This window comes from Schistocerca gregaria, chromosome 8, assembly GCF_023897955.1.
Source record: "Schistocerca gregaria isolate iqSchGreg1 chromosome 8, iqSchGreg1.2, whole genome shotgun sequence".
Classification (NCBI taxonomy): Eukaryota; Metazoa; Arthropoda; class Insecta; order Orthoptera; family Acrididae; genus Schistocerca; species Schistocerca gregaria.
In genome coordinates, this window is record NC_064927.1 from 299,387,961 (window position 1) to 299,400,830 (window position 12,870).

Below are 12,870 nucleotides of genomic sequence, written 5' to 3' on the forward strand. Positions count from 1 at the left end.
CATCTCCTGCATTAAAAACCTTCAAGCTTCAGTTTTGATTAGTAAGATACACAAATATCAGTCACAGGGATGTCCACAGAAAATCTATTTATGAGGACAGCATTGTTTACAAATAAAAACTCCTCTACAGTGCATTGCCAGATAACATCAAAAAAATACCAATCATTAATATATTTAAGAAAGAACTAAAAAATCTACTAATAAATAACAGCAGCTTCTACAGCATTAATGAATACACACAATTTTGCTCAAATCCTTAGACCTGCCTCATAATTTCTCTAAACAGAAATTCATAATTTTCAAATTATTCCTAGAAAAAACTAAACTCTTTTCATCAGTGTATGTATCTAACTAAGCACCTAACTTTTGTGCCATGTGTCACTGTACCTATTTAACTAAGTACTGGTATTTAATAGTTTTAGTTAAATTGACCAAGGTGTCTTGCTAGCTTATAATTTATTTGTATGTACATATGTAATTTTACACTCTAATTAAGGAGAATAATGTTTTGTTATAAATATGTGTTGATAAGAAAGATAAGATATTGTACATGATGTACATATATGGTATTTTATACTGTTTTGTACTTTTACAAGTTGAGTATAAAAATGTGAAAATATGCATGCTAAATAAATAAATAAAACAATTGACATATACGTTTATAAGAGATATTGCATAAACAATAATTTTACATATTCCTGTGCAGATGATATATTACATATGCACCTCCAATATATATGAGGTGTGTTAAAAAAATATAGCAAATTTGATCTTTGACATGGCACTTAGCTGTTTCATCTATACAATTTGAATCTCATCTAAAACAAAGTCCCTATAAGATTCTCTTTATTTGTGGAAACATAGGTAAGTCATGCAGAGCAATATCTGGCTAATATGGAGGCTGGGGCATCTTTACAGTGTCGTTTTTTCCCAAATATTCATGAAATTCAACAAATTGTTACATTTAGATCAGGGAGTTTTTTTAAAACTGCTTCCTGTAAACAGCGTTGAACTTCAACAACTAGAAGAATCTTTACTTTTTACCACACTTGCCAAGTTTTTTTTGGTCTTGTCAATCAAGAAAGCCTCCACTGTAGAGACTGAGACTTAGTTTCAATGTAATATCCATGTACCCATGTACTCATGTTATATCAACTCTTATAACACATTTCAGTAGTTCTACATTGTTGTTGATTTCATTTTGTGACTACTAAACAACTTCCATCACCTCTTGTTTTTGCTCAAAATTCGACAACTTTGGCATAAATGTTGCTGTCATACATTTCATACACAAAAAAATTCTAAAAGATATCATTGCGTGAACCAGTTGATACTCCACCATCATCAGCAGCTTCTCTGATTCTGATATGGTAATCATTCAAAATCAACTCTTCCATTTTTTCCCACATTTTCATCCATTGTTTATGCACTGAGGAGTCCAGGATGTTCATCATCTTCAAGGTCGTCTGGAAATGCTTACATTGCTCGTAAAACCTTATTTTACTCGTAGGAGACTCACCAAAAGCAATATTCAACATTTCTAAAACTTTATTACATTTCATTCCACTTTCTTTTACAGCAAAGTTTATTTCAAGTTCTCCGATCCATTTTTAAAATGTAGCCTTGTTGACAACTGATAGCATACTAAATATCCAATACATCTACTAGTGGACATATACATTTCTGACATGTTAACCTACAAATAACAATCAATCTCACAAATTGAACTAATACAACCAATGAAATTACAAAGTTTCCTATAGTTTTCGAACACCCCTCTATATGTATATATACAAAGTGACTCACCTACAACTTGCTACCCTTCTAGCTGTTTCCTGCATGTAATGCACGCCTGACCTATTCAGGGGAACCCTACATTTCTCCACCTGATAGCAGAGGTCGAGAAATTTGCACCTCAGATGTCCGCAGAATTGCCTGAGCCTCTGGTTTAAACCTTCCACTTGGCTCCAAACCAGAGGACCATCATTGGTTCTGGGAAAAATACTACAAATAATTAGCTTAGATTCCACCCCATGTATGAGGCTTTCCGCCTTCACCAACTCCACCAACTGCCTGTACAAACTGAGGATGACCTCTGAACCCAGACGGCAGGAGTCATTGGTGCCAACATGAGCAACAATTTTCAGTCAGGTGCACCCAGTGCTCTCTATTGCCGCCGGCAGGGCCTGCTCCACATCTTGGATGAGACCCCTGGCAAGCAGATAGAGTGAACACTGGTCTTCTTCCCCAACCTTTCCGCTATATCCCTCAGGGGCTCCCTCACCTGCCTAACATTGGACCTCCCAATCACTAATACCCCCCCCCCCCCCCCCCCCCCCCCCTGTGTGCCTGCTTGGACCTTGCTGAAGGAGCAGCCATATGTCCACCCACAGGCAGAGCGGGTGATGCCACATGGCCAGCCTCCACATTGACCCTCCGCCTTGTGCGCCACGAATGCCGCTGAATTGCCACTCCCCTTGGGGAGAGGTTGGCCAAACCGTGCATGGTACCTGTGAAGATGTCTCGACAGTAGGGACTGTGGGTGAAGTATGTACAGACGTCCTACTGCCGCCACACTCCGAGGCAGCAGCCTGAAGACAGCTAACCGCAGCCATCAACACATGCAGCTGTTCGCAAACAGTGGCCAGCTCCTCCTTGCATCTGTACACTGCAGTCACACATCCTATCCATCCTAAGAAATCAATTTACTGTAGAGAGTTAATCAACTTTTAACTGGACTGCTAATTCACTAAAGGCGGCTGATAGCTGACTAAACTGTGGGTTAGTAGACACTTCTTGTTGAAAACAATGAAAGTACACACTACCTGTCTTTGGACTGTATTCAAAAGAAACACTAGCACTACTGGGACTACAGCTGACTGAAGGGACCCTCTCTGACTGTATTCAAAACAAAAACAAAATCTATGGAACACTATTATTAGTACTCGAATATTAAAGCTTCCTAAAAGCAAAATCACACGGAAGAAGAAGTGACAAGTAATAAAAATACAGTTAATACTTAAATTAACATAGCTTGCTGCACAGCAGGTGTGAAGCAGATGAGCATGTGAGCATAAATTGGTTCTGCAGTAACACATTAGAATATGTACCAAGTTTTGCTGCAATACAATTTTTGTAGCCCACACTGTACCTCTGTGAGTAGCTGCATTTAAATTTTAACCACCTGTTGTAAGGAAGCAACAGATGGATCATGACAATAGTATTATTATTTAAATATATCACTTAATCTCCTTAGGGCTTCTGTCTTACAGATGCCAGGGAAAGAGAGGATTGCCATGAAACTTGATGTGATGTTAAAGGAATGTATTTTTTCTGTTTTATATTTATGTGTTAAAATTTAAATTCAGTATCTGCCTAAATCAAATATCTATTTCCTTTTAGGTTGGTGTGGAAGATGATGGAACCATAATGTATTTGGAAGGAAACACATACCATAACATTGGGGATTCGCTCAATGATCATCCTGTGCTTTTTACTCTAGCTAACCTGCCAAACTGCTATGACACAAGTACATGGAAAGTGACAGCTAGTGTTGTTTTTACAGATATACCATGCAACACCTGGTGTAGAGCTCCAGGTTAGTAAAGTACTTTTCTTCATTGCCAGTTAACCTGGCATATAGTTTTCCTTCAGTGATGTATAAGACAGAAAAAGACCATTATTTTCCTTATAAGTCATCTTAGCTAAAGCAGATCTAGTTAAGTTAACGGAAAAACATATACAAAAACAAATGATTTCTTGCTTTTGTTACCAGAAGCAAAAAAGACAAATATGAAGAAGGGAAATAATAGAGATACAAATGATGATTAAAAGTTATGTTACACAGACCTATCAATTCAGAGAGCAATTGAGGAACACAGAAAGAAAAGGTGGTTGATGATAGTTGTCTTACAACAATACTATAACATATCCATTGGTCTGGATATATCCCATTTTTTCAGTTGTTTTTCATCCAATCTCTTCCCTGACAAGAAATTTTCTGTTATAATTCTCTGATTCTTCACTCTTCCCTGATTAGAAATTTTTGCCTCTAAACCTTTTAAGTCAATGATTAGTGTGGTTAAATATAGTACTTCATCAAGGTTTTGATTCCACAACACTTCATGTGCATATAATTCATCTGTTTTATTTCAAACACAAATCTTGATTATTACCCACTGATCAGTCACTACCAAATGTTTATTGTACACAGAACACAAAGAAGAAATATTGCTGCCTCCGACCCTGACATATTTTCTAAATTTCAGGAGGGTTATTTTTAAATGAGACATTCATTAAATATAAATAACACTGTAAACAGCAATATGTAGTTTAGCAGTGATACTCATGTCAAGGAGGGTAACAAACATACCAAATATACTGAGATTTTAAGCACAAATTCATAGTGTCTGCTGCCATATGCCAACCAATGATATTCATGTAGAAAAATAGTGTCTTATGTTAATATTTCAATATTTTAAATAATTTTGTGGCCACATTGTGAATTTTTATCCCATATACTTGCTTTAATAAATCTGCACAGTGATATTTAAAATGTTATCAGCTCTTAAATGATTATGACAACCGAAACATGATGAAGGGACAGTAAATTGTACTTGTGTACATGAAATAACCATCTGGAAAGCTCAGGTTCTAAATATCAGCTTTACTTCATGTACCATCAAAATAAAACATTCCTTTACTTGTGAATGAAGTTTTATATTAGTTTCAGTACCAGAGAAGAAAGTTGCTACTCACCATATAGCAGAGATGCTCCCGCGATAGGCACAACAAAAAGACTCACACAGTTATAGCTTTCAGCCATTAAGGCCTTTGTCATCAGTAGACACACATACACACATGCACAAAGACTCATGCAAATACAACTTGCACACGTCTGCAGTCTCAGAGAACTGAAACCACACTGTGAGCAGCAGCACCAGTGCATGATGGGAACGTTCCCATAACCCTCCTGGCCTAACCTTCCTTTGTCACTGTCCTCACCCATCCAGCCCCCTCCTTGTTCACATTCCAGCACTACACAGTCATCATTTCACCACCACACCTAGCAGCAGCATCAGTGCATGATTGGAGTGGCAACTGGGTGGGGGTAAGGAGGAGGCTGGAGTGGGGAGGGGAAGGAATAGTATGATAGGAGTGGTGGACAGTGAAGAGATGCAGTTTAGATGGAGAGCAGGAGCGAAGGTGCAAAGGGGGGAGGGGGTAAGTAGCAGAAAGGAGAGAAACAAAAAGAAATTAAAAGACTGGGTGTGGTGGTGAAATGATGGCTGTGTAGTGCTGGAATGGGAACAGGGAGGGGGCTGGATGGGTTAGGACAGTGACTAATGAAGGTTAGACCAGGAGGGTTATGGGAATGTTCCCATCATGCACTGTTGCTGCTTCTCGCAGTGTGGTTTCAGTTCTCTGAGACTGCAGACATGTGTGCAAGTTGCGTCTGCGTGAGTGTGTGAGTGCATGTGTGTATGTGTGTCTACTGATGACAAAGGCATTAATGGCCAAAAGCTATAATTGTGTGAATCTTTTTATTGTGCCTATCATGACTCAGCATCTCCACTATATGGTGAGTAGCAACTTTCCTTCTCTGGCATTGTTACATTCCATTGTTTTATATTAGTTTACATTTTTCCATAACGGTCTGTAAGTAATTTACACATTCAGATGTTGGTGAATGTAATATGATTGTACTCCTTAATGGAACTAAGTAAGTTTACTGGAGTTTTAAATACCTGCATCATACATTTCTATTTTGCAGGTACTACTGAAGGTATTGCATTTACTGAAAACATTATGGAGCATATTGCAAAAGTGCTTGGAAAAGATGCTATTGAGGTGAAGTTAAAAAACCTGCCCAAAAATGATACAAACATTGCTGACATGGTCCCTTACTGGAAGAATAAATCTGATTATCTTAATAGAGTATTGGCAATTCAAGACTTTAACAAGGTACATTAAAACTTGTTAACTGTTCCTTTCATACATGATATTAATGATAAGTCATCATTAAATTGGTGTAGTGGCTCATTCGTTGCATTATTTACTACTCTTTATAAATCTCATACTAAGAAAAGAACCTCCAACTATCAATAAATACATCAACACAGATGAGTATCTACTATCAACTATTGATGAACTCTTCCCCAAATTATGTAAAATCATAAAAGTAGCAGTAATGTTGTAAAACATAAAACAAATGGCACAACATCTGAAGAAACATTAAGTATATATACTTTTTTAAACTTAGTTATTTAAGTGAGCAAAGACATGCTTATGAAAATTTTTTAGGAAAGATAAGAGAAGACTGCAAATTAATGGGAGTGGGTGATCATTTGGTGAAAAAGCAGATGAGCCATTCACTTCACTTAACACATTAACATATCTCCCCTAGTAGTGTAGAAATGAGATCCAACACAACACAAACTTTTAATATGTTCACAACATTTGAGTTATTTTCAAATAAAGTTGCTAATAATATGAGTGAAATCACAAGGCTATCCTTTTGTTAGCAGATAAAATATACCACATTAAAAATGATTTAGAGATGGGGTTCCATTGTAAACATATGTTGATTGGCCTTTATGCCTAAACAAGTTGCAATATGCAAACACACTTCTCAGATTTCACACCAGATCATATTACGTAAATCCCAGAATGGTCACAAATTATTGTTAGTTACTTCATACATTTTATCTTCCCACTGACTAATGATTTTCTTGTCTTCAACAATATGTGTTTATGCAGGGTATGAGGTACCTATATTAATATCTGTATTCTTCAAATCACTGCGAAATGCATACCTCATATTGTACCAGTTATTGGGGATTTTTTTGCTGTTCTGTTCACATTTCAAGTATTGGAAGACTGATAACTTAAAAACCTCTGTGTGTTCTGTAATTATTCTGACACTGGCTTTGCAATCCCCACAGTATTAATAGATAGCATTTCTAGTGCATTTCTAGATTTATCGTTTAAAGTTTATTATTGTAACTTACTAAGTAAGCTTTCACAGGATATGATTTTTCAGTTACTCCTGACATATTTGTTGATAAAACAGTCCAAGGGTGTTCCGCCAGTCTAGATTTCCAATGGGCCCATTGGACACTGTGGACCAGCAGTACAGCCATTGACTGTTTGTTTGAAACAGGCTAGCATGCATCTGTCATCAAGGCTTTGCCAGTTCAGTTTCTTCAGCACCTCTGCGACACACTTGTATTAGTGTCACAGACTGGTGCTGCCCTTCTTTGCATAAATTCAATATACCCTCTTAGTCTTACTTGGTATGGGTCACAAATACATGAGAAATGTTCTACGATGGCTCAGATGAATGTTTTGTAAATGTTCTCCATTGTAGATAGTGGCATTTCTTTACTAGTCTACCAATGGACCAAAGTGAGCCATCTTGTTTACCTGTGACTGAACCTATATGATTATTTCATTTTATATCCCTGCAGATTATTACTTATGGTTATTTGTATGAGGTGACTGATTCTGTGGATCATTGATATTGTACTCATTGGATACTATGGGGATTTTTTTGTTACAACAGAAATTGGGTGGAGATACTGCTAGTTGAATATCCAGTTCTGCACATCATATTTATTTACTGAATGTGTTAAGTGGACAGAACAAATTTGTGACCATTACATCTACAGCTACATGACTACTCTGCAATTCACATTTAAGTGCTTGGCAGAGGGTTCATCGAACCACAATCATACTATCTCTCTACTATTCCACTCCCGAACAGCGAGCTGGAAAAACGAACACCTAAACCTTTCTCTTCGAGCTCTGATTTCTCTTATTTTATTTTGATGATCATTCCTACCTATGTAAGTTGGGCTCAACAAAATATTCTCGCATTCGGAAGAGAAAGTTGGTGACTGAAAATTTGTAAAAAAGTCTCGCCGCGACGAAAAATGTCTATGCTGTAATGACTTTCATCCCAATTCGTGTATCATATCTGCCACACTCTCCCTGCCGCTGTTGGATAAGCAGCTGCAGCAGCAAGTCGTATAACACTAGCTTACTTATTTGTTAGATAGTTCAATTAATTTCTTTGCGTGTTTTTGGGTACTTGCATTGTTTAATTCATATATTTCGGGCATATTATAGTATTTGACAGCTGTAGCATCACGCTTTAGTGTTTACTTGGTAGATTCTTATTTAAATTGTATGTGAGTTTCGTATAGGAGGTGCAATTTCAAGTTTTAGTTACTGTAATCGTAAATTCAGCAGATTGTAGTGCAGTCGTTAGGAATTTGTACAGGTTAGTTGATACATTCTTTGCGTGTTTTGCTTGCGTTATCTAGGCACAGACTCGTGTTTCAGTAACTGTTGTTCAATATCGATTAGAATGGACAGGGACTGCAATTGCTGTGTTCGGATGAGGGCTGACTTGGCATCCCTTCGCTCACAGCTGCAATCGGCGCTGACTTCGGTCGCGCAGCTTGAGGCTGTTGCCAATGGACACCACTGTGGGGAGCCGGACTTGGGTATCACGGGGATGTCAACCTCGTCCCATCTGTCCCCAGATTGGTCTGCCGCTGTGGTTTCCCCGGTTGCTGCCCGCAGTGGGGCTGAGCCCTCGCCTGTGGTTGATTGGGAGGTCGTTCCAAGGCGTGGCAGGCAGCGAAAGGCGTCCCCGGAGGCTCATCAGAAAGCCTCCCCGGTGCGTCTGACAAACCGGTTTCAGGCACTGTCTCTGGCTGAGCCAGATGCAGCTGCCTGCCCTGTTTCAGAGGATCATTCTCATCCTTCAAGGTCTGGGCAATCGCAGAGGGTGGGCTTACTGGTAGTTGGGAGATCCAATGTTAGGCGTGTAATGGGGCCCCTTAGGGATACGGCGGCTAAGGAGGGGAAGAAATCCAGTGTGCACTCCGTGTGCATTCCGGGAGGAGTCATTCCTGATGTTGAAAGGGTCCTTCCGGATGCCATGAAGAGCACAGGGTGCAGCCAGCTGCAGGTGGCACATGTCGGCACTAATGATGTGTGTCGCTTTGGATCTGAGGAAATTCTCTCTGGATTCTAGCGGCTATCTGATTTGGTGAAGGCTGGCGGTCTTGCTTATGAGATGAAGGCAGAGCTCACCATCTGCAGCATCATTGACAGAACCGACTCTGGACCTTTGGTGCAGAGCTGGGTGGAGGGTCTGAATCAGAGGCTCAGACAGTTTTGCAACCGTGTTGGCTGCAGATTCCTTGACTTGCGCCATAGGGTGGTGGGGTTTCAGGTTCCACTGAATAGGTCAGGAGTTCACTACACTCAGCTGGCGGCTACATGGGTAGCGGAGGCTGTGTGGCATGGACTGGGCAGTTTTTTAGGTTAGAAGGCCTTGGGAAAGTACGGGGTGGGCTGCAATGTCAAAGGGTGCATGGCAATTACAGGACGTGCTTGGATCAAGGAACAGTCGGAATTGTAGTTGTAAATTGTTGTAGTTGCACTGGAAAAGTCCCTGAGCTTCAAGCGATAATAGAAAGCACAGAAGCTGATATCGTTATAGGTACAGAAAGCTGGCTAAAGCCTGAAATAAGTTCTGCAGAAATTTTTACGAAGTCTTAGACGATGTTCAGGAAAGATAGATTAGGCAGAATTGGTGGTGGAGTGTTTGTGTCTGTCAGTAGTGGTTTATTTTGTAGTGAAGTCGAAGTAGATACTCCGTGCGAATTGGTATGGGTGGAGGTTATACTTAACAGCTGAATTAAGTTAATAATTGGCTCCTTCTTCTGACCCCCAGACTCCGATGATACAGTTGCGGAACAGTTCAGAGAAAATTTGAGTCTCCTAACAAATAACTACCCCACTCATACGGTTATAGTTGGTGGGGACTTCTACCTACCCTCGGTAAGTTGGCAAAAATACTTGTTCAAAACCGGTGGTAGGCAGAAAACATCTTCCCTTACACAGAAACAAACACAGGTAACTGAATAGAAACTGTAATATGATCTACTATACTTTAAGTTAATTGCTTAAATTGTTTTACTTACTTTCAATGAAGAGACAGCTGAGTTTTCTGCACTCATAAATCACTATAGACTAGCTGGTTGTCTTTACCCCAAATCATTCATTACCTCCTTGCTGAGTTCTCTTAATCTGAATGGGATCATCCTATACAGAGCTGTCCCTATAATCATCTTTCATCTTCATCATCTTCACTTCTAGGCATTAGGCTAACTCCTGTTTCATTTTCAAAAGTTATTGTTACTGGGTCTACCAGGACTTCTTCTTCTTCTTAGTCCATATCTCAAATATTTAGGAATGAGCAAATTAGAGAATAACTAGTGTTGGAGGGATAAACATGAAAGAGTGTGTGAACTGTGTGCCACAAGGAAGACTGATGAGATTACTGTTGAGATACAGGCAATCTGACTGCTGAATTTGTAAAATCATCACCCACAATACACATCCCTTTGTTCTAAACATAAAGGCACTTCCTTTCCTTGGTTTTGGATTGTTATACATGTTAGAAATGTGGAATATCAACATCATGTGAGGAAAAATAATGGAGCATTCAAGCATATCCACCAACTTGGATTTATTAGTACATAAAACAATAAATTGTAACATTAATACAAAACTCAATGCATTGTTGCATGGGAATGTTTATGATAGTGCCAAGACCCTTTGTTGTTGACTCACAAAGAAGAGTAGTTGCCCATTGAGAGAGGTGGCTCACTGGTCTCAGAGCATAAACTATATGTTAGGCTAAGTGATTGAGCACTAGTCACCAGCCTAATTCCCTTGTGATTAATAGAGAAAAGATTGTTTTGTTCTATTTCCATTTCAAGTTATGTATTACAACCACACTAAAGTCAGGATTGAAAAGAAATGTCTTGTAGAACTGCAGGAGGCAAAACCTTTCAGCTCCAGAAGAACATGTATGCTAAACCCTTTCATGATGTTATGTGCTGTGTGACATCTGATTTTTTTTCAGTTATGGCAACACAGTACTGTTGTCATCACAAAACATAACTGATTAAAATTTAAACTGTGTGATTGAGGTGGAGTGTGGGTAAGTTATAAGAACAATAATGGGCCCATCACAAATTCCTCTCCTGTGCCAGCCTCTTCATCTGGCAGCCTATGTCCTTACCCTGCTGTGTTAACAAATATACAAATGTTGTATCATCCTGTCCCTCATTCTTGTCAGTGTTTTCCATATATTTCTTTCCTCTCTGATTCTGTGCAGAACGTCCTCATTCCTTATCTCATCTGTCCACTTAATTTTCAACATTTATCTGTAGCACCAAATCTCAAATGCTTAGATTCTCTGCTGTTCCAGTTTCACTACCATACAATGCTGTGCTCCAAACTTACATTATCAGAAACTTCTTCCTCAAATTAAGGACTATGTTTCATACTAGTAGACTTCTCCTAGCCAGGAATGCCTATTTCACGTAGTGCTAGTCTCTTTTTAATGTCCTCCTTTCTCCATCCTTCACAGGTTATTTTGCTGCCTAGGTAGGAGTACTCCTTAACTTCACCTGCTTTGTGATCCCCAATACTGATATTAAGTTTCTGACTGTTCTCTTTTGTGCTACTTCTCATTACTTTCATATTTCTTCAATTTACTCTTAGTCCATATTCTATACTCATTAGACTGTTAATTCCATTCAGCAGATCATGTAATTCTTCTTCACTTTCACTCAGGGTAACAACATTGTCAGCAAATCTTATTGTTGATATCCTTTCACCATGAATTTTAATCATGCTCTTGAAACTTTCTTTCATTTCCTTCATTGCTTCTTTGATGTATAGACTGAGCAATAGGGGTGAAAGACTACATCGCTGACTTACACCCTTCTTAATCTGCGCACTTTGTTCTTGGTCTTCCACTCTCATTATTCCCTCCTGGCTCATGTACTCTATAGTTTATCCCTATTTCCCTCAGAATTTTTAACATCTTGCACTATTTGATGTTGTCAAACACTTTCTTGAGGTCAACAAATCATATGAACATGTCTTGATTTCTCTATAGTCTTGTTTCCATTATCAACCATAATGTCAGCACCACCCCTATTGTCCTTTTACCTTTCCTCAAGTCAGACCAATTGTCATATAACACATCCTAACTTTCGTTTCCATTCTTCTGTATATGCCCTTGTCAAAAACTTAGATGCATGAGCTGTTAAGCTGACTGGTGATCATTCTCACACTTGACAACTGTTACAGTCTTTGGAATTGTGTGGATGATATTTTTTCCAAAGGTGAGAGGGTACATCGCTAGACTCATACATTCTACACCAATATCAATAGTCGCTTTATTTCCACTTCCCTCAATGAGTTTAGATAGTCTGATGGAATGTTATCCATACCTTCTGCCTTATTTGATCTTAAGCCTTCCAAAGCTCTTTTAAATTTTGATTCTCAAACTGCATCCTCTGTCTCTTCTATATAGATTCCTGTTTGTTCTTCTATCATGTCATCAGATAAGTCTTACCCTTATAGAGGCCTTCAATGTACTCTTTCCACCTATCTGCTCTCTCCTCTCTATTTAACAGTAAAATTGTCATTACACTCTTAAGTGTTACCACCCTTGCTTTTAATTTTGCTGAAAGTTGATTTGATCTTCCAATGATCATTTATTTTTTGATTTCTTCACATTTTTCCTACAGCCATATCACCTTAGCTTCCCTACACTTTCTATATATTTCATTCCTAAGTGACTTGTATTTCTGCATTCCTGAATTTCCCAAAACATTTTTGTACTTCCTTCTTTAATTGATCAACTACAATATTGCTTGCATTACCTATGGTTTCTTTGCAGTTACCTTCCTTGTACCTATGTTTTTTCCTCCAGCTTCCATGACTGCCCTTTTTAATTATATCTATTCCTCTTCAACTGAACTGACTTCT

At 38.7% G+C, this 12,870-nt stretch overlaps 1 protein-coding gene across 1 annotated transcript in view; it reads left to right on the forward strand.

Annotated features, from left to right (window-relative positions):
* The window catches only part of LOC126284382 (uncharacterized), a 329,783-nt gene that overhangs the window by 263,050 nt on the left and 53,863 nt on the right, over window positions 1-12,870 (forward strand). The window contains exons 19-20 of the mRNA XM_049983265.1: window positions 3,403-3,598; window positions 5,774-5,964. Of these exons, the coding sequence (XP_049839222.1) occupies window positions 3,403-3,598; window positions 5,774-5,964 (387 nt within the window). The remainder of the gene's footprint in view (window positions 1-3,402; window positions 3,599-5,773; window positions 5,965-12,870) is intronic.